The 23,751-nt window shown below is 35.1% G+C and overlaps 1 protein-coding gene across 1 annotated transcript in view; it reads right to left on the bottom strand.

Moving 5' to 3' along the window:
• The window catches only part of MDGA2 (MAM domain containing glycosylphosphatidylinositol anchor 2), a 764,225-nt gene that overhangs the window by 323,175 nt on the left and 417,299 nt on the right, over positions 1-23,751 (bottom strand). The window contains exon 3 of the mRNA XM_081829766.1: positions 19,991-20,165. Coding sequence (XP_081685892.1) covers positions 19,991-20,165 — 175 coding nt within the window. The remainder of the gene's footprint in view (positions 1-19,990; positions 20,166-23,751) is intronic.

Raw genomic sequence — 23,751 nt, 5'->3', positions numbered from 1 at the left:
CTGAACCTTTTTCAGCATCCCATCAGCTTTTTGAGAGTGGAGAATATGTCTCCCTGCTCATCTTTGATCTCTCAATGTGTAAGATAAAACGCAAAAGTGGTAGTTATCATGGTACCTTCTTCATAGGGAACTGTATTAAATGAGATGATGCACGTGAAGGGCTTACTTAGGATATTAGATCTCCAATATAAGCATATGGAAAGCTACTGGTAAGTGCCATGAAACAATGAATAAGAGAATGATTTAATGCGTCCAGTGTTCACAGCATATCTAGAGCTCAGAGAATGATAAAACTGCATACCTTTCTTTTGGTGCATCTTGGTGGCTCCTTCAGAGAGCCCCTGAAAATGACATTTTAATACTGTGTCACTTTTTTTTTTACAAAAATTACTTTAAATATACTATAAAAATAGGAGACTACAGTCAGGAGATAGTCTAAATAGTAGACTTCCATTAATTTAGTCTTGGGGTATATTTATCTTGGGGTGTATTTATCAAATGGTCATTTAGGTGCAATACTTTGCTCATTAGCCACTGACATAAAGATCAGAAAAACTTAAGTTTCTTGAGAATAAGTAACTCAACAATCACTTGTCCAGCACTGTACCTCACTGGAATGTACACGAAATTTTTCTAGATAATTATCATATTTGTGTTTGCATTTTACTACATGGTATCCTGGAAAACAAAATTATATTTTGGTAATAGAGCCAAAGTTTAACTGAAAGAGAATCTCTAGACACAATGCTTTTAAATATTTTGAGGTGTAAATAAACACCGATTTAATAAAATAACAGATTCAGAAGGTCCAGCTTCAGGTTCATTCAGAAGAATGTGGATTATTAATTTTCCATTTTTCTTTGGCTGAATAACCAGAAATAAAGGATCTTACAAAAAGTGTTTTCAAATTAGCTTTCCTTTATATGTATATATTGCATATATAAAATGTATTCAGTTGTTTTTTGATGAGGAATTTCAGTTAATTTATCCGATTTGTTTTTGTTTTTGTTTTTGCCTTTTTACAGTATTCAGGCATGAAAGTTTCTGTGCCTTTTAAAAATACTTATCTTGGGATCACCCCTTTTGTCTAAGAGGGAGTACTAAAGAGTTCTCATTGGACTAGGTTAACTGGCCCCTTAAAGCCTTCTCTGGGAAGTAGTTTCAAAATAAGCAGTTGGGTATGATGAAATAAAGCAATTAGCTCATAGTAAAACCAAGAAACCACACACACACACACACACACACACACACACACACCCTATGGTATTGAACTGAAGATTCAGATAAAGGGACAACACATAGATAAAGATGGTTTTAAGTTGCACTAGGATTGCAATTAGGTAATTAGATGGATCTCTGTCTCTCTTTGTCTCTCTTTGCAACAACTGTGCAAGGTTATAACCATTATTCTTTTTTTAGCAATAAAAACCCCAAGTTTAAAGACACTTTCCCGTAGCCATTTAGCTATTAAACATTGAGACAGGACCATCGAATGCATTGCTTGTGTTTTCTGTTACAACATATCACATTCTTACTTATTTTATGTATTCTGGAATGATTGTTATATGAATATGTTTGATAGAAGACACCAGCTCTCACTTTTTCTCTCCTGTGCATTAAAGTACAATTCCTACATTTCAGCACAGACTTCAGTATATTGGTTAAACAAAGATAGTACGCATTCTATTTAAAACCAGTAGGGTGAAAATTTTCATTCTTTCAAAGTGCACTCTTTTCATGCACACATTACTTATAATTTGAGTTTTCAATGATTGTATTTAATTCTTCAAATTTCCATCAATGTTGGCAGTAGTTTTTACATTTATTGAACTACCTTGAAAAGCATCCTCTTTCAACAAAATTATGGCCTAAGAGTCCAAAGATAATATTACCATTTAACTAGGGAATAGAGGAAATATTCTTATGTCCCCCTAGGAACGTATTTAGAAGTTTTTAATTAACTTAAAATTTCAGTCTTTGTAGGGCGCCTGGGTGGCTCAGTTGGTTAAGCGACTGCCTTTGGCTCAGGTCATGATCCTGGAGTCCCGGGATCGAGTCCCACATCGGGCTCCCTGCTCGGCAGGGAGTCTGCTTCTCCCTCTGACCCTCCTCCCTCTCATGCTCTCTGTCTCTCATTCTCTCTGTCTCAAATAAATAAATAAAATCTTTAAAAAAAAAAATTTCAGTCTTTGTAAATACCTAGTACCGAAATGTGAAGACATTAAGGCCCAGAATCTATATTACATCTCACTGCAGGGTGTGTTTGATAAGCTGTTTATCGTGCCATGTGAAAATGATCTACAAAGTTTAACTATCCTCATATTAAGGCATCATTTAATATTCAGATGAGGAAATAAACTGATGATCTAAAAAATTAAAAATATTTAAGAATGAGAAGTTCTAACAGTTCATTGACTTTGGTTATATATCTCAGGAATTTAAAATGCTATTGCAACAAAGATTCAAAGCTTGATTTAGTCTGTAACTGACAACTGGGAGTAAAGAAGACAGCTAAGGAACTTTTAAATAAATTGTATATTCTCTTCAATCTGTGGATGACATCTTAAATGCATGAGACCTACAGAAAATAGCTATAGGTAGTCATCTAAAAATCATGCCTACCAAAGGAAAATAATAAATTAAAAACTGCATTTAAAATAAAGTTAAAACCTATTCAAACAGAAAAATCAGTAAATTATGGATTATTGAGCATTCTATATCAAGACTAATATTAATTTAATGACAGTTTCTTCTTATATATCATATTTGGGGGACATTCCAGACATTCAGACTTTATAACTACAACTAGTTTATATATCGTTTTATATTTATAGTTATATAATGATACATGTGACACAAGTTAAATATTATGCTTATAAAGAAGAATTTTAACAATAAAATCTTTATATAATGATTTTGTGAGCCATTTATTTCTAAGACTGTTGTATTCATAAAAAGAATACATGTTTTCTGCTTTTCATTAATCCTTTTCAGGGAAGGATTACTAAACTAATTTTCCCTTGAGTTTAGAAATTTATGTAAAACACTAAGCACGTCATGTGAAACATTCACTATTCATTAAGTATATTACAAGAAACATGTAATAAGTAGTTGTAGCAGTAGCAGTATAATAGTAGTATAAGCAGAAACAGCAATAAGAGCTTTTTTTTTTTAATCTACTCAACCCAGAGAGAGATAACCCTATCTTAATACTATAGCATAGCATTAACTGATCACCTACTATATCTTAACACATCAGGTCAAGATTTGATTTGCATTTTGTTATTTAATCCTCACAAGAAACTTGAGATACAGAATTCATTATTTCCATTTATTATGTAAGAGAACTGGTGTTCAGAGGGCTATATAAGAACAGTTTCTCCCCTCACTGCATTCTCAACTTGCTGATAATGTTTCAGATCCATTTGCTAAGAATAGAGAGATGAATTTGTTATTCAGAAGCTTTAGAAGACCAAAATGTATAACAAATTAATTTGTCATTGCAAAATCTGGGTTATCAATAATAAAAAGCGTTCTTCAATAAATGTAAAATATGAAACCATACCATGGACCTCAGTAGTATAAAAATGCAAATAATATTTATAATATTAAAACTAGCTCTGATGTGTAGACCAAGAAAAGTGAAGGGTAAAGGAGAGAGGAAATTAGGAAATTAAAAAAATAAACAAACAAAAAAAGAGTGAGAGCAGATACTATGAAAAGTGGAGAAATAAAACAGAGAACAGATGTTTAGTATATCTCTATAATATATAACATGATATATTATATTATTAATATATTTACTTAATAATAAAATATAAAAATTATTAAAATATTTTCTTATATGTTACATATGTGTGTAGATATATATACATATATCTATATAGAATATGTATAGAATATGTACAGGCAAGGAATGAAAAGGAAGAAGAAAGAATATGAATGGTAGAGAGTCCCTTAGCCCAAAAATATCACCAATTGTCACCACATAGGTATTTTAAATTTATTTTTTTCGAAAGTAAAAAAAATCAATTACAAAAATTAATACAGCAAAACATAATTAGAAATACTTGTTGAAGATATAAAAGCACACCTAATTAAACAATTGAAAAGGATATTGTATTTCTATAACTTATCGATTTGGTTTCTTGGAAGTACTAAAGTAATAATTTAATAGCATAATTCATGTACCAGATTGGTTTTTAATTTCTCATATATGCAGTCTCTCCTCTCTTCCTATTCTTGCTACATCATCTGCTAACCTGTCCACTCCATCAACTTCTCCAGGAACTTTTTTGCACCTAGTTTACAGCCTCACCTTACACCATGACTCCTGCCATCCAGGTCAATGCTTTCAATATCCACATCAATACTGTATCCATCTTCACTAGCTCGATATTCCCCAATTACCCTTACTGAAAGCACGATAACTTTCACTCCAGCTCAGCCACCCTCTCACCAGATTATTACCTAGATCGTCAAATCCCACAGAGGCATTCAACTCTCATTGTAAACGCGGCTGTTTCCTTTCTACATGGGCTTCCTATTCTTTTCTCTCCCCATTGCCTGTGCACCTGCAGGTTAAACTAACTCAGCCTTTCGTGCTGCTTCACAAGCCTCTCCTCCAGATAAATGAAATTTCCCGTTCCTCACAACTGCTCCAAATATGCAGAATTTTCTTCAGACCTCTAACCCAGCCTCTGCCCACATTCTCAGCAAATGTTACCTTACATTCTAGTCGACCCAAACAGTCAACAGATACGCACTCCTTCAGCTTCCCAGCCGCTGCCAGCCTACTTTATCTGTATCTTTTTCTATCTCCTTCTTGCCTATCTTGGGACTACAAAGCAAGAAAGTTAGTTTTTCCTCAAATTATCTGAGCTTTTGATTTTGTCCCCTCAGAATCTCAATTCCAACAAATACCGCTGCTGTCTTGCATCATTTGTCTTTCCTTGTATTCAGTTTCTGTGTCTGTGAGATGGAACATGTACACAGGTAATGGATGTGAAGTACTTGACATAGTGTATGGTACATACAAAATGCTATGAAATGTTGTATTTTATTATTGTTAGTTAAGTAGTTGTACTAATAGTGATACAATTATTTTTATATGCCTGGTGCAGTCTTTTTACCTACACATAAATAAAAGCAATAGGATACATCCCACCACCTCTTCTTCTCCTTCCCACATCTCTCTTCTAGACATCCTTTTTTGAGTTCTTAACATGTCAACCACCATTCTAAACCTTTATAGCTGTAAGAATTAAGTAACAAATCCTTACCATGGCTTAACACTTTGCCAAGTGAATAGTAGACAGTTGATTAATGTTAAGAAATGTAGTTATGATCATTAGATAATGACAGCACCTATAAGGATTAGGTATTTGTTAGATATCACCATTAGTCCTTTAGAAAGGAGCTAGGCAATTTGCCCAGGGCCATAAAGCTAGTAATGGTGGAGATGGACCCTTGTGATTAGATTAACTCATTGACTCTATTTCACTTAATTCCTACCCTTGGAGGAAGTATGCTAACTTCCTGATTTTTTTTTTTTAATTATCTCATTTCGGACTTCCAACCCTATAAAATTTACAATTCTGACAATGATGACCATCATTTTTGAAACTACTCCATATTCTCCCATATCCCTAGCATACCACCTGTCAGTAGCAGTCAGGAGATGACCTTCCTGAGCTCTGACTTGTGTCAGCCATTGACCCAGAAACTTTACGTGCTTCAACTAATTTTATCCTTACAACCACTGTGTAATTCCGGTATTATTATCATCTCCATTTTTTTAAATGAGCAAAATTAGTTGTGAGGTTCAGAGAGTAAAAATGTATGGATTATATGGTTACAGAAATTATAGAATTGACCAGGTGTGGATCCAGGATTGGAACCCAGTAGCTTGGCTCACTGTGTGTACTAGCATAAGAAGAAATAGAACCATGATTCCTCAATCTTAGCTCAGAATTTCAGCTACTACAGCAAGTATCTTAACTCTGCTTCTCTGGATCACGCTCTCTCTGATGATACGAACTGTGTTGGTTGTGTTTTAACACTCTGTTCTCAACACTGACTCACACAGAATCTGCCACACAGAAGTCATTTGAGAATTGTTTGTTGAATGAATACTGAATGGTTCACTATATACAACATCATATGAAGTAGAATTTCACTCCCACAGAGGGCACTATTCAAAAGACTTGTTTTCCAGATGTCAGCTTCTCATTGAAAACATTGCTCCATGCTCACAGAGAGAAAAAAAGGAAAGAAATAGTAAATTTCTAACTCAGAGTTTTCCAACTACAGTATTCTGCGCTCACAGTGAATTGCTGTTAAGAAACTAGTCATTTCTCTTTTTCCCAGTAGAAATATGGCCACATGCCATCATTTCTTTGCCTGGAACTTTGCTTTGAGGAAATGTATAGGCTATTTCTAAGAATGCAGAAGTCATAAAAGAGAGACCACAAGTGTGGGAAGGATGAATTCAGATACACATTCTGAAAGGATTAAGATCAAGTGGTTTGATTCTACCTCCAGGTGCCCTTAAGTAATTAATCTATCCCTCTACAAACACCTGTTTCCTATCCCCTACCGTAAGTTTGGCGCAGAGCTGGTCATTTGGACAGGACTATATTAAATAATGACATAAGGTGAGCCCTGCTTTCCAGGAGTTTACAAGACCTTGAGAAAAACAAAATTTACAGGCATGAATCATTATATAATACCTGTCAACATACACAAGAACTATTAATAAAGGTATATAGTGCCTTATATGCAATTCCACAATTTCATCTACATCATTCTGAAGTCCATAAAGCTTTCAATAAGGGAAGTTTTTCTGTAAGCCATTTGAAAACAAAAGCTGACATGACCTGAGCTCTTTGGATGACAAACGCTGCCTTCAAATGATTTGAGGCTATTTATAAAGTTCATTTATCCCACCTTATGATTGGCATGACTCAGGATATAGAAAGAACTACAGAATATTAATGTTTTCATCATGAAGTGCCCCATATCTCACTGGTGATGTTACAAAAAAATACTGTATGTTCATAATAAACGTTCTAAAATCTGAAAAACTCTGGGTCTTAAAGTGGCCCCGAGGCTTCACAAAATATGTTGTGGACATGTGAAATAGAGGCAAGTAATCACACTACATTTTTGAGGCATAAAATTTAAAAAAAAAAGTTATAATTCCCAGGAGAGGAGATGAAGAAAGAGCTTAAGCAGTCCGCAAGGAACCTTGAAGGAGAGGCAAGATAGGGTTATTGCACGCAACAGAGAAGCTGAGGATGTGGTAGAAGACGCGAAAGGACAGGGTGGAGGCAGAAGGAAGCCAGGCTCTTAAGAAAGCGGGGGAGTGCTAAGCCAGCTAAAGTATGGGGGGCAGGAGGAGGAGGGGAGAAGGCGTAAAGAAAACATTGGTTTGGGAGGTGAGGGATTCAATTTCAACAAAATAGGAAAAACAAGCACAGGGAATTGGATTTTAATTAGTAAAAAAAGTACACAACGAATGTGGAATTTTCAGTGACAAGTACTAAGATGAGCCCTGAATTTAAGAGACTGACCTGGTAATGATATGCAGAATAAATTCCAGGAGAGTACTATTACTGTAGGAGAGGTCAGCTGGGAGGTTCTTTGCAGGAACCAGGTGTGAGGTGACGAGGGACTGGAATAACAGAGTGGAAGGTGGGCTTACAAAATGGCATCTGTTATTTTCTCTAATTTAGCTCATTCTGAAAATTAGAAAGGATTTCTAAAAGCCTCTCTTTACATGTTCATTCCACATTTTGAATATAACTCTTAGGGATGGACACCTGAAAATGTTTGAAAATGAACAAACCCTTCATTTACTTTATTCACAGCCATCTGGATGTCCTGAATACATGTCATGGTTATGTCATGACACATGGATTTTTATATTCCAAGCCTAAAGACAGACTCAAGTGGCCATGAACAAAAAAAACTTTGAAAATAACTAAACAAAACAACAACAACAAAAAAACACTGCACTGTTCTCTACTGGAGTTTAGATGTTTTCACTTCACTTTCAACCCAAGAACTTGAAAGTTGGCTACTTTTAGATAATTCAATATTTGGTATTTGGTCATATAAATACAGTTCAGATGCTAAAAAATGTTAATTAAATTTTTCTCTCTCTATTAAAAGAACAGAACTAAGATTCTGAAAATATAAAGTACCAAGACAAGGCCAGATGTCTTCTCTAATATCCTTGGCCACACTGACAAGAACCATTTCCTTCAGTTGTCAAGGGGAAAAAATAATAAACTATTGCTGAAAGTTGGAGGTAGAAATCATTATAAATTTGAAGAGCTTCTTATCTTGTATAAATCTAATGGCTTTCTTTACTCTCTGTGAGAATCTTTTCACACTGTCCTTATAAAGCTAGTCAAGAATTGATATTTCAAATTATTTCATCTGACTCATGGTATAGACAGAACTGCAGAAACAAAGTTTACTAGGTTTTCTTGGGCCTGTTATAAATTTAAATTAGATAGTATAATATATTCTGAATATATTCAGAGGAAGTATTAGTCACATAATGGCCTCAAGTGCTAAATATATGTGAACAATAATTTACTATTCAAACTTTTACTTTATCCTTTCAGTGAGACTCAGAATTTGCTAGATTTAAAAACATGTGAAATCAATCTAATTAAACATCTTCTTACATATTTTTCAGATCCAAATCATTTTATTAACTCACTGTATTTGTAAAAATTTTATCAGTTCTCCTAACTTTTTTTTTTTTTTTAATGAAATATGTATGTAATACAGAGTTGACAGTAGCAGACTTTGCCCTCAGGGAAAAACCTAGACGGAGACACTTCATGAACTGACTAGAAATCACAACACTGAATGCCAACACCAATTCTCTGGCTGACTCAGCAGGAGCATCTGCCTGCCATTAAACTTTGACTCAAGAATCTCACATAGCCAATGGTCTGTTTCTTTAAGGGGCTTTTTGCTTGGTTTAATCAATGGATTTACCACTTTAATATGACAGATAAAAGTTATAAGTAATTTTTATTTTTTTAAGATTTTATTTATTGGGGCGCCTGGGTGGCTCAGTTGGTTAAACAACTGCCTTCAGCTCAGGTCATGATCTCAGGGTCCTGGGATCGAGTCCCGCATCGGGCTCCCTGCTCGGCAGGAAGCCTGCTTCTCCCTTTCCCACTCCCCCTGCTTGTGTTCCCTCTCTTGTTGTCTCTCTCTCTCTGTCAAATAAATAAATAAAATCTTAAAAATAAAAGATTTTATTTATTTACTTATTTGAGAGAGAGAGAGAGCATGCATGAGCAGGGGGGAGGGGCAGTGGGAGAGGGAGAAGCAGGCTTCCTGTGGAGGAGGGAGCCCAATGTGGGGCTCGATCCCAGGGCCCCGGGACCATGACCTGAGCTGAAAGCAGACGCTTAATGACTGAGTCACCCAGGGGCCCCTATGTCTATTTTTTAAAATCTCCAACTAATTATAAGCTCCTTTAGGCAAAGGCATTGTAATTTTATTTCTCAGCATAGTTTCTAGTAGAATGTTTTGCAATAGTGAGTCCTCAATTAACATTGCAAACTGACAGACTCTAATTGGAAATGGCCTTCTGGGACCTCCAATCCAGAAGGCTAAGAGAACATTTGGGATTTTCAGAATCAGGTTGAATAAGCACAACAACCTAAAGGCAGTAGGAACAGGTGCAGAGCCACTGAGAGAAAGCTGCTGGAAGCTCTTCTGATTGTGTGTCCATGGAATGAGGGAAGGATTCCAGTAGGTCCTCCATGAATATTTCTTAAAAGGATATGTTCGATCAGTAGTGAATAGATAATAAGCAGCTTGATAAAGATAGGACTACATTGATTTAAAAGCAACTCTTCCATTATGTTCTCTGAATAAGAATCAGTGACCAGATATGAAATAGGTAATGTTTATGGGGAACTAAGAAAAGCTAAATCTTCTACAGAACCAAGGACATGCTACAGAATCTGTTCCACTAAATTTGATGACTGTACATGAAACTCACTGTTAGAAGAGAATAAAAAATGAATTCAAGACTTGCTCTTCTCCAGAGATGAAATTAAAAAAATTACCTTGAAATTTCTGTTGAAATTATTGTTTAAAAGATGCTTAATGATTATATAGAAAATGATATTGCAAATTAGATAAGTCAGTCAAAATATGTGGTAATCAATATTTTAATACTTACTCTGTGCAAGGTAACTTCTGATAAAGGTTATAAAAATACAAATAAAGTCAGATGTGTTGCTTGCTCTTAAAGCTAAAATCCACCTGTTAACATTCTGGAATAATGTATCATTATTACAAGTTAAACACCCTTTCTTTATTGATGTGCCTTCTGAGTTTCCCCAAAGGCAAACTCTGAGACAAACACTCAAGCGCAAGCAGTGCATTTGAAAGTGTTCCCAGAAACACCAGTAGGTTATTGGAAAAGTGAGGGAAATAAACATCAAGAGTGCATTATTGGGTGCCTGGGTGGCTCAGTTGGTTAAGCGACTGCCTTCGGCTCAGGTCATGATCCTGGAGTCCCGGGATCGAGTCCCGCATTGGGCTCCCTGCTCGGCAGGGAGTCTGCTTCTCCCTCTGACCTTCCCCCCTCTCATGTGCTCTCTCTCATTCTGTCTCTCTCAAAAAAATAAATAAAATCTTAAAAAAAAAAGTGCATTATTAAGCTAGTGACAACCGTGAGGAATTAGAATTTAATTTTCCTGAGGAATTCTGGGACAGTGAAACAGCCTCTCTTTTTTTTTTTTTTTCTTTTAGAGAGAGAGAGTGTGCAACCATGCGAGCAGGGGGTGGGGGGTGGGGGGAAGGAGGCGGGAAGCAGAAAGAAAGGGAGAGAGAGAATCCCCAGCAGACTTCCTGCTAAAAAATGCAGAGCCCCTTGCGGGGCTCAATCTCATGACCCTGAGATCATGACCTGAGCCGAAACCAAGGGCTGGACTCAACTGACTGATCCACTAAGGCACCCCTAAACTGGCTTTCTTAAGTAAACAATAACTACTTCTTTAAACTTCAGTTGTAGCAACTTTAGACAAATAAAAATTGGATACTTTTTTTTAGGACAGAATTTGAGCAAGATATTATAAACACTGAGAATTCATCACAGAATGAAATTGGCATACTGGTGTTATATTCTTCCACTGAGACTATGCCTCGTTTCACAAAAGGGGAGAACTGAGAAACTAGAAAATGGATCAGCTTCAGAATTCATTAACATAGAGTTCTGAGGGGGAGAGGTCTCAGACCAGGAGTATCTCCTAGACTGGGGGTACAGATAGTAAAATTAAAATCTGAGAAATCAGTAATTTTCCTATTCCTAAATTTCCATATTTCCAATATGCTCATTTTGTGCATATATTCAATAAATGGATTTCTTCTCTTTTACAAGTTTGTTTTTGTTAAAGTGTACTTACTTCTAAACCACTCGATGTGCTGAGAAAAACAAATTGACCCATACATTTTTCAAGATACTCTGTAATTTCATGAATACATTGTAGAAATGGAGAATAGATAGAAAGAGTAACAAAGAAGACAACAATTAGGACAAGTATAACAGATACCCTTAAAACCTCAGTGGCTTAACACGAAACAAAACAATTTCCTCTCATGAAAATTCCAATTCAATTGTTCCTATACTAACTGGTCTCCTGGGTAGCTGTCCTCTAAATGGTGACCCTGAGATTCAACATTCTTCCATCATGTGCCTCCAAAAAAACCACAGGATCTTCAGACACTTTACTGGAGCTTCTGTATGCAAAGATACATAAATCAAGACAATGTGTGAAGAATTACATGAGATGTTTCAGGCACTCAGTGGAATGTGGCATATATCACTTCTCTTATGCCACTGACCAAAATTAGTGTCATGACCACAACTAGATGAACCAAGACTGAGAAATAGAATTTATCTGTGTATTAAGGAAATAAACATTGGAAGAAAGAGTCTACTACAGGTCATAATTAATAGCCTGAAATTTAGGGATGTATTTGTAGCATATTAAAGTGGTCTGAGCTTGGTGTTGCCCCCAGGGAATATGTTTAGCAATGAATTAGATGAAATATAAGAAGCAATAATATTTTTAAGTAAAACAGAAAAATACCAAAAAAATGAAATGAATAATAGGAAATGAAATTCTGTAATAAACATATTTTAAAATCTTAAAATATTTATGCATGGGTAAAAGTAAAATGAAATTAAATAGGAATAAATATATGATTCTGCCTTTAGTTTTACAATATGATCAGCTGTACAAATAATGTTAACAGAATGTCAATTTTCAAATATCTGTTTAAAAAAGATTTGATCACAAGATAAATATAGTCAAAAGAGTAAAATATTGTTTTAAGTTTTTTAAGAAACCAAAGCAAACAATTTTATTAGTAAGAATTCACATTTGGGATGTGATTGGTCATGTGCTCCATGAACAAATAACTCTGATAAGCAAGTATTCTTCATCTGCATCATATATAATATTGCAAAATTCTGTCTTGAAATTTATTAATAGGGTAATTTTCATGACAGTAACCCGTTTTTAATAAGCATTGTAATTACCACATCAAACATATTAAGACCTTCTAAACCCAAGGCTGAGGTTTGGGGAGGAGGGGTGGTGAATAAGAAAATCATGCTTAATGAGATTGACTTCAGGCATTAGTTTTCTTGCAGGGCTTGCTTTCATACCAGAATTCCCATTTGTCATTCTAGCCCTTTTTCTAAACTTTGTTATCCAGAAGTCATGTTGATGGGTCCAATAAAAGTAAATCGAAACAACTCATTGTCAATAATTTTTAACTCTATAGTTTATAATTCTTCTTTCTAACACAGGTAAATTGTATTTGGGGAATAAATCGGTAACATGTCATCCTAATTTCCCACTAATTTATCAGGTAAAAATGTAATAAATAAATCTAACAGACAAGGATAAAAAAAAATCACTGCTTGGTCTGAATGTAATGAAATGCAGCAATCTACCTAAGTGAAATTAAAGTGGGGAATATGTTTCAGAAATAAGAAGGCTTATAAAATGTTTAATGGATATTGAAAAAGATTTGTCTCATGTGTGAACAGTGTCTGCGCACATGAAAACTTATTAAGCTAATGCCTCTGAATCTAATTTCTTTTTGAATTAAAAATCATCTTTAATCAAACCCTAACCTTTAAAGTTGTATGACCTCTATTACCCTGTGAGCAATATAGTCATGGCTAAGAATAAGTAAAAGAATTAGGGGAGCACATTCTCAGAAAATTGTTTAAATGCCCTCAGGAATCTCAAGGTAACAAAGATATTTCAGTATGAAAACTTCGAACTTCCGTGAGCCTGCTTTATATATATTTATATATATAAATTTATATATTTATATTCATATATGTCAAATAATTTATATAATTTCTGAGGAAGCGTAATAATTTATATAAGTTGTGTATATTGTATATATATTATTATATATATTATATATAGTGTATATATATTTATATATACATATAAAATTCTATAAAAATAAATTATTATACTCCTTCTCCAAAAATGAATCTTGGGGCTCTCAACGAGTGGTATTAGGAGAATGCTGACTCTCATCAGTAATTCTGAAGTCCTAAAATTATAATTTCTTTAAATCTTAGCATACATGGCAGAGAATCATTCATTTGGTCTGAAAACACTGGCAGTAAGATTTCAACACAATCTGGTAGCCCATCTTTTAAATTAAGCTCTTATTCCTCCTCTAATCCCCCCATTTTAGTCAGTATCCTCCCCGCCCCTGCCCCATTCCAAATACAGTTCATTTAATCCTCTTCTATGCCTTTAATCAAAATGCTCACTCACTATGGATTATCTCTGGCCTTCCCCTCTACTTGTTTAAACTCTGTGTCAAGACTCTTAAGAATCTGGTGCTTTCCCTATTTTGCTGGCTAACATGTTAGCCTGTCACCGTTTCGTGGACGCTCACCAAAGAAATGAGACTTCTGAGTCAGAGACAAAGGACTTTATTACTCATGCCTCCAATGGATATATGAGCCTCATGTTTTCATAGGTTCTCTCCCTCTCTCAATTTCCAGGGGGGCGATCTGGGGCAGCCCAGATGAATGCTGCACATACAGTTTGTGACACAGCTAAGGAATCCTGAGTCTAGGAAACTTCCAATCTTGAAAGCTCCTGCTAGCAAACCTGCCCAATCTTTGCTCCTGAGATAGACATTACCTTTATTATCCTGGTGAGGAAACAAATTGCCATCTGCCCTGGAGACAGACACCATCTCTAATATCAGAGGCTGTTCGCTACATAAACATCCTTGAAAAGAGAGTTCAGAACAAAAACTGCCAAAAGACATGTAGAAATGTCATGAGGAATTTTCTCTAAAATCTCATCCTTCAAATTACAAAGTAAACCCTACTTCTTTTATGGTAAGAGTCCACAGGACCCTCTCACTCCCAGCACTACATTTTCTGTGCCATTTGACACATCATTCATGTTGTGTAGTATAATTTATGTTATTTATCCTATTGCTTAACATTTGTATTCCATTTAAATGAATTATATATTTCATGTTGTCTCCTTAAGCAGTTTAAACTCAATGAAGGTACAAATTATGTGATAATTCCTTTGTAGCCTCACAAAATTTAAGGGAATCATATTTTAAATAGCCACTTAAATATTTGTTGAATGACTGAAGAGTCATTATTAAGTTTCATCCTAAACAACATGCAAATAAATGGTAGGGGAGATTAACCTGAGTTTAATCCTATCAAGTTCTGGGGTAAAATTAGTTAGAATGTGGCACTAATGTCCCTTGTTACTGCCTATCTTTTACTTGTAAGAGATATCTTTTCAGCCAATTTTATTTGATGTCAAATATCAAGGAATATCAGTTTTTATGAAGAATTCAAGAAAAATGTGAATATAAATCTAATCTTAAGTTTTAGAAGACAATCTTCTGATACAATTTGGAATGAAATCAGTTTTGACTTGTAAGGGCTTAATAACAAGGACCTCCAAGGCAAAATCTTCAAATCTATATTTTATGAATTAAAAAATAAATTATACATGCACATAGTTTAGAAAGCCAAATAATTATATAAAACACAACCTCAAGTATTTCTAATACACAGAGGCAACCTTTTCTAATTCAGTTCTTAACCTGTCTTGGTTTTGCCTTCATATTTCTAAATGTTTAATGGCAACTTACAGACTGTTTTTCTTTTAATTTTCATATTGTCTTATTGATTTTTTCCTGTTCAAGATAAGCCTTTACAAACTATACCAACCTTTCTATACTAACCCTCTCCCATCTTCCTTATATCATACTTTTGGTTAAGTCAAGTGCTGTTGCTATTGATGACTATGCAAGTATTCTTTACAGTTGAACCTTGTAATATATTTCAATTACATTTCATTTCATACAACTTTTTCTTTGTCTTGTGTTAATAACACCTGTATTTTGTTTTCTCAATTGTGTATGCATCTAACATCACCACATTATTAAGCTTTCCATGAAAAGCATAAAGTTCTTCTCTAAAACCAGGCAACCCACCAGCTGCATCTGCTTCATGAAAACATCCTTCACGGAGCCTCTTCCAGCTTCAGTCTGTCTTGGTTGTCCTTGAGGCACAATGCACAGCTATCATCACGGTGTCTTGCTTCATCATCATCCTGGGATTCCCTTCTATATTCTCCTATACAAATCTCCTTTTTTATTGTTGTTATTATTACATCTCTTCCTCTTTTTTTGATTTAATTTCTAGTTTTGGTGCAACATATATAAAAGTAGTGTCCTGAGAGAGGGAACAAGGCAAAAAAAATTGGAAATTTTATAGGTCTAAACATGTCTTCTTCTAAAAAGGATCTTCTTTGATATTTGAAAAAAAGAAAAACACAATAACTGGCTGTGTGAAAAATTCTAGTTTGGAAATAACTTTCCTTCCAAATTTCAAAAGCTTTACTCAGTTGTTTTCTAGTTTCCTGATTCCTATTGAGAAGACCTGTGCCAAAATTAATTCCTAATTCATTACATGTGATCATTTTGGAAAAAAAGAAAAACTCTTTGGAAACTTTTAAGATCACTTTCCTCCTAGTGTTCTGAATTGCGTATTGATGTGTTTTGGTGTGGATCTTGTTTATTGCATTGTACTAGACACACAGTAATTGAAAACACATGTCCAACTATGATGGCAAATTTTCTTAATTTTTTAAAAAATAATTTCTTCACCTCTATTTTCTCTGTTTGGGATTTTTATTCAAATATTAGATCAGCTGGACTAATTCTTTCATTTTCTTATCTTCTCTTTCTTGTTCTATCCGTTTGATTATTAAATTCTGTTTTACTCTCTGTAAGATTTCAAAGTTATCTTTCATACCTTCTGTTGATTTTTATGCTATCATTTTTAATATTCCAAGAGTTGATTTTTTCTAAAAATTCTTTGTTTTTAGTTTTCCTGTTCTTGTTACATACACGCAATATTTTCTTTTTTTTCTGAGAATACCAATTAAAATAATCAATGAATTGTATTTTATTTTGTATTTTGGCCCCCTGAATTATCCTTGTTTCCTGAATTCTTTTTCCTATTTCTTTTTCTTGGTTTATTTCTTTTTGTTAGAAGAGTGTCTCAAATTTGGGGGTATATGGTATAGTCCTATTAAAGAGTCAATTATGAAAGAGCATATTGGTAGTTCTGTTGATCAATAGTTGGCTTTATTTTAAGTGTACTAGCTGGACTATTGTCACCAAGTCCCATACTTGTCAGGATCCGTAGCCTTTCCTCCAGAGTTTATCGGTTTTCCTGGACAGGAATTCTCCAGTATTCTGCCAGGAAGGCATTTTCAGAACCAAATGTGAGAAGGGACCATGTTGAATATGTAAACTTGAATATGTTAAACCTGATTTAACTACAGTATATTGCCTCTCATTTTTGATGATTCCAAGTTTCTTAGTTCAACGTCTTTCCAGTTCAACATCTCATATTAAAAAAAAAAAATTCTAGTCTTCTATAGGGATTGACTGGGAAGCTGGCAGGGAAAAGGAGGTGGTTAGGCATAGAATTGTGTGAAATCTGGGTCCTGGCTGCTTGGAAGGTGACCTGAGTCTTAAAAGACTAACAGGGCTTTGGAGCACTGAAGGGAGTTATGCTATCTTTCTACCAAAGTGTGCACTGTAAACTAAAACAGTGAGGTGCAACTGAGTCTGGACAGCAAGAGACATGAACAGATAGAAAAGGGTGGGTATAATGCAGAATAGTACTGAAATGGCTTTGTAGTAAGAGGAAGAGAAAAAAAGTATTGTTTTAAGTCCTTAAAAAATGTAATTTCCTCCTTTGTATTTGATTTTTAACCCAATAATATGTTTAATTATTACTAAATTATATATATAAATTATTATCAAACCTCTTGTGGTGGCAGTGGAAATCACAATCTCTTATTCAAAACCTTGGGGAGTGTTTTTCAGAATATTTCGATTTTCAAAAGATAATACAGTAGATATACCATGTGTTACCCAACATACTCAGCAGGCTCTGTGGCAACACTGTATAATCAGATACATTATTTCCTGAGCAAAACATATGATTATTCAAACAAAGTAAAGAAAGAGCATAAAGTCTTTTCTATTTTTTTTAAAGATTTTATTTATTTATTTGACAGAGAGAGACACAGCGAGAGAGGGAACACAAGCAGGGGGAGTGGGAGAGGGAGAAGCAGGCTTCCCGCGGAGCTGGGAGCCCGATGCGGGGCTCGATCCCAGGACCCCGGGATCATGACCTGAGCCGAAGGCAGACGCTTAACGACTGAGCCACCCAGGTGCCCCTTTTCTATTTTTCTATTTGAGTAATTTTAAATCAGATGTTGCCACCAAACTAGTTCACGTCCAGTTTTGCTGAGAAAATTTACCAATAAAACCCAAAAAGGCAACAGCAAATACACTCATTCAATTTTCAGAACGTTTTAGATTTTAAAATTCATGACCAAGGAGCGCCTGGGTGGCTCAGTCGGTGAAGCATCTGCCTTCGGCTCAGATCATGATCCTGGGGTCCTGGGATTGAGTCCCACAATCAGTGGGGAGTCTGCTTCTCCTTCTCCCTCTGACCCTCCCCACTGTTTGTGTGCTCTCTCTCAAATGAATTAATTAAAAAAATCTTTAAAACTTCATGACCAAATCTATAATAACAACAACAAAAAAGCACAGGTATGTTTTCTAGAATGTTATGTCATAGAAGTGTGTAATTCATTTAAATTAAATTTACTTTAGTTAAAAATTATATATGAACAGCCATACTGTTTCCCAGAGTGGCTGTTCATATATAATTTTTAATGAAACCTTGCCATTTGCAATGACATGGATAGAACTAGAGAGTATCATGCTAGCGAAATGAGTCAGTCAGAGAAAGACAAATACCGTATGTAGAATTTAAGAAACAAAACAAATGAGCAAAGGGAAAAAGAGAGAGAGAGGCAAACCAAGAAACAGGCTCTCAACTATAGAGAACAAACTGATAGTTACAGTTTGGGAGGCAGGTGGGGGGATTAAATCGGCGATGGGGATTAAGGAGGGCATTTGTGATGAGCACTGGGTTTTGTATGGAAGTATTGAATCACTATGTCGTACACCTGAAACTAATATAACACTATGTTAACTAACTGGAATTTAAATAAAAACCTTAAAAAATTATATACGAACAAAACTAGTAAAAATAGTGTTGTTAAGTATACATAACTGGAACTATTTGATCAGGACAAGGGCCAGAGGCTATACTGTGGTGAGGCAGTGTATGGGTAAGGCCAACCTGTGCGCCCTGAGAGTAGCACGTGGGATTCAGGTGCCTGAGTTATAATACCAAGGGATGCCTAAGGGGCTAGAAGATGCTACAATGATTGGGACAGACCTTCTCTCTCATCCTTTCCAGGAAGGGAACAAGCATCCGAGTGCAAGGTAAATCACAAATGTAGCCCTGCCACCCACTTCCCAGTCCCCTGAATAACTGAATGAGATTCAACAAACAGTGCAATAAATAGATCATGTTTAATTCCGGTCACCTTCCTAACTATGCAACACTTGTCCCACATTGCAAAACAAAGGAAAGGGACACCATAAGAGATAGGTAGAAAAACAGGAACTCCTCACTTGTTACTTATGTCTGAATTACTTTGAGGAGAGCAAAAAAAAAATCTTTTTATTCTAACAGTAGAGAGTTAAAAAAAATGAAAGTTCTCATAAAAAGATAGTGGAATGATGGGTTAAACCTGTGCAAAAGAACAAACTGAATGTAGGTCCTTGATTTGTTTTGGTGGGGAAGAAGGTAAGGAGACCAAGAAAATTTTAAGTATATATGCTAACAGCAAAAAGTGGAAAAACGAGACTAAGAACCAAAATAAATCAACAAACACTTCCCAGGTGGCACAGCATTGCCCAAGATACTGATTACTTTCAACACAGGTGGATCAAAACCAGGCTCTACCTAGAGATTTTGGTCATTCACAAGCCAATTCAAATAGTACCGCATACATGGTGTTCCTTTACAAAAACAAGAACCGCTGAATTCACCCAGAGGTAAAGTTAACAAAGCAAGTTACAATATGTATTGCATAATATTTTCCTTATGCTGTTATAAAAATGCATTTATATACTTCTATATAAAGATAGGAAGTATATACATTCAAACCCTAATGATCGTTGGTGGGATTATCAGTAATATTTATTGCCTCTTTGTTACTCTGGTTCTTTAATGTTCTATGATGAAAATGTATTACTTTCTCATAAAAATTAGGAAAATTCCTAATGGAGACTCTTTCTTCAGTAAGTATAGTAAATGAGCTATAGTTATCTTACATACTTTTTATCCTCAACTAAACAGAATGCTATGTTTTGGAACAAATCATAGTTTTTCTCAATGGACAAAAAAATAGATCTCAAGCTGTAGGACAGAAAGCCATAGGAGACTTAACCATAGTTTTCTGGGACAGTTACTTACAGTACACATCCACTCTGATTGACTTTATCGCTGGGGACCCCAAGCCATTCTCTGCTTTACAGTAATACCGGCCTCCTTGGTGTCGCTGAATGTTTGTAATCCTCAAAGTCTCATTGAAGACACTTGAGTCTTGGAATCTGTCAGAGGCACTTCCTGCTGTTTTGGTCCACCTGATCTGAGCAAGCATCAACAAAGATGGTTACTTTAGGTTGGTTTTCTCAAAGAAAAATCAAATAGCCATTACTCATTTGAAGAGTTTGCTTTTGGAGATGCTATATGCCATTCCTAGCAAGTTATCGGAAAAAAATTAAATTTATATGCACAATTGAATTATAAAAATTTGAATGCAATGTCATTGGATAGTGTATGTAATTCTAATTCAATTGTATATAATTCATGAAGAGCTTAATCAGTGTGGGGGGCAATATAAAGACAAAATAAAGGGAATTAGAGTTAAATATATGTAATATGTTGGAAATATGGATTAGTTTCTCTTTTTGTTGAGAATTTAAATTTTTCTTTCATATTTTTCAAACCCTCCTAAGGTACTCTTTATTTATTTAGTACAGGTAGACTCTTAATGTCTTTTCAGACATGTTTTCATTATTTTAAATTTCCTATTTGATTTGGATAATTTAAGCAGGTTAGTCTAATGGCTTATTGAGATTATGTGTAATTATATATACCTGGCTGTTACAAGCGTTTTCTTTTTTTTATGGCTTTACTCTAATAAGTCTACAAATGGCTTGTCTGTTTTGATAATTAGAATTCACTTTATATCAATAATTATTTTCAAAAAATGTGCAAACTTTTCCAAAGAGAGCATTTCTATTTAACTGCCAAAACACTTTGAATAACTAAAACATTTCATTATAAACAATAACATTCTCTTAAACACAGCTGTGTACAACAGACTTAGTTTTGGCTAGCAATAAAGACTGGCATTCAACTCTAATTTTGTGTATCTTAGTTTATAAAACCTGAACAAAAGCCAAATAATGGTACTGTAAAGTGATACAAAGTAGGAAATCAAGAGGATTTGGTTTTACTTCTCTCCGTGTCCCTGCTGGATAGAATATTTATTTTTGTTTGTTTTTATTTTTAGGTTGAGAAATGGTTGATAGAAATCCTTGGTCAAACATAGAAGAAGAAATATGGAAAAATGCAACCAAAGACTGAGTCTTCAAAGCTGAAATCCTATAATACTGCCATTATCTATGCTATTTTCATATAATGTTAATTAAAATTTATAATCTAATGACATTAAAAGAATCTTTTAAAGTTCTCCAATCATTATACTATCGGTATGAATATAATCATGTCTGTCCTTAATTGTGAATGAAATGAAAATGTTAGAGATTTATAAAAACTGAGTAATTCACAAAATAAATATCAAATATTTATTCAACATCTTCTATGTGTATGGAATACACACAAAAGTAAATGGCAAGACTCATGACTTCAAGCAGTTTACAAGCTGGTTCCTAATATGCTCATAAAAAGACAATGTATAACAAGGGCACTAATTTTTTTTTTTTTACAAGGGCACTAATTTTCTGTTCTTGTATAGACAGATGATAATTCTACGATAATCATTATTGCTAGGATATAATCTGAGATAAATAAAACACAATTCCAATTAAGATACCAAGGTTTTTTTTTTTACTATCATGATATAAAATTATATGGTATAAAATTGATTTTGTTTTTTTTTTTAAGATTTTATTTATTTATTTGACAGAGAGAGAGAGAGCACAAGTAGGCAGAGCGGCAGGCAGAGGGGGAGGGAGAAAGAGACTCCCCGCTGAGCAGGGAACCCGACGTGGAGCTTGATCCCAGGACTCTGGGATCATGACCTGAGCTGAAGGCAGCCACTTAACTGACTGAGCCACCCAGGTACCCCTACTTTTTAAAGATTTTATTTATTTATTTGACAGAGAGAGAGACCCAGCGAGAGAGAGAACACAAGCAGGGGGAGTGGGTGAGGGAGAAGCAGGCTTCCCATAGAGCAGGGAGCCCGACACGGGGCTCGATCCCAGGACCCTGGCTGGGATCATGACCTGAGCCGAAGGCAGCTGCTTAACCGACTGAGCCACCTAGGCGCCCACTATAATATAAAATTGTTTTGAATAATATATATTTCAGATAATAAAAAGGTAGTTCAAGATAAAAACAATTTTGGAAATGACCTAATCCTTTCAGATATTAAAAATGTTATTAAGGTACAATGATTAATTTGGGCTATACTGGTACAGTATTAGAAATCATTCAGGAATAGGGGATAGAGAAAGCAAGAGTGTGTGAGAGAGAGACTGTGTGTGTGTGTGTGTGTGTGTGTGTGAGTGTGTGTGACAGAAACAGAGAGGAAGACAAAGGCAGACACAGAAAAGAGAGAAAAACAGGGAGAGGAAAAACTACGATGCAAACCAGCACTTATCAACCTTTTGGTTTTAAAATGCCTTTATACTCTTAAAAATTACAAGGGACCCCAAATAACTTTTATTTAGGGTGATTGTATCTATTCATAATTATTGTATTAGAAATTAAAACTGAGGCAATGTTAAACTATGTATTATTAACTCATTTAAAATTATATTAATAGGGCGCCTGGGTGGCTCAGTTGGTTAAGCGACTGCCTTCGGCTCAGGTCATGATCCTGGAGTCCCGGGATCGAGTCCCACATCGGGCTCCTTGCTCAGCAGGGAGTCTGCTTCTCCCTCTGACCCTCCTCCCTCTCATGCTCTGTCTCTCATTCTCTCTCTCTCAAATAAATAAATAAAATCTTAAAAAAATAAAATAAAATTATATTAATAAACTGATATCTTAACACAAAGAACGTTTTTAGTCAGTTTAGTCAGAAAACTATTTTCCAAAACAAAATATAATTGAGTAAAAAAATGTTATGCAGATCTTCCAAATATTCACACATTTCATTACATAATACCAAAAAAAGAGCAAATTTATGAATCTCACTGCTGATCTCTTCAGAAGAGTCTTTACGTGTTGGGAAACCATCACGCTTATGTGGGAAGATTTTCCAAAATTCTCATTTTTCTCTTAAAACTGAATTATATCATTAGTAACAAATATGGTTAAGGCGTTTTCTTTGGAAATGCAGGTTCACTTCACTGATTTTTAAGAAAATGTTTGCCAAATACCCAAGTCGGAATAACCATAGTTTGTAGAACAGTCATCCTTTTATGTTCTATGAAAAAAGGTGGCAAGTTCAGTACAAAACTCAATCACACAAGTCCTTTACCTTGAGACAAACTCTACACTTTAGGAAGTAAGCAGCGATGCTTTATAGGACTGCTTTATCTTGTCCCACAGAGTATTAAGAATAGAGCACTCAAGTTTGAAGATGTTCAAATGTGATTATTTGTACTGATTTACTGAAGATATTCTTAGTGACATTGCTTTTGTTTGTTTTTCACTGTGAGTGCATGTGAGTGAAGAAAGTGGCGAAGAAAACAGGCTGATAGTATAATCTGGTGCCACAGCGTTGTTTTGTGCTAAGCTGCTGCCTGTTTTATCCACCAGTGCTTTGCACCATCACCACAAATACAACAGTGAAAAAAATAACATTGTCTTCGTAAGCGTCCTGTAAAGATCACAAGGTCCCCATAGCAGCCACACTTCCAGAAACACTGATTAAGAATACAGAAACAGGGGCGCCTGGGTGGCTCAGTTGGTTAAGCGACTGCCTTCGGCTCAGGTCATGATCCTGGAGTCCCGGGATCGAGTCCCGCATCGGGCTCCCT

The sequence above is a fragment of the Leptonychotes weddellii genome, chromosome 9 (genome assembly GCF_054177405.1).
Source record: "Leptonychotes weddellii isolate Sample4059 chromosome 9, ASM5417740v2, whole genome shotgun sequence".
NCBI lineage: Eukaryota > Metazoa > Chordata > Mammalia > Carnivora > Phocidae > Leptonychotes > Leptonychotes weddellii.
This window is presented reverse-complemented; position numbering and strand designations above follow the sequence as displayed.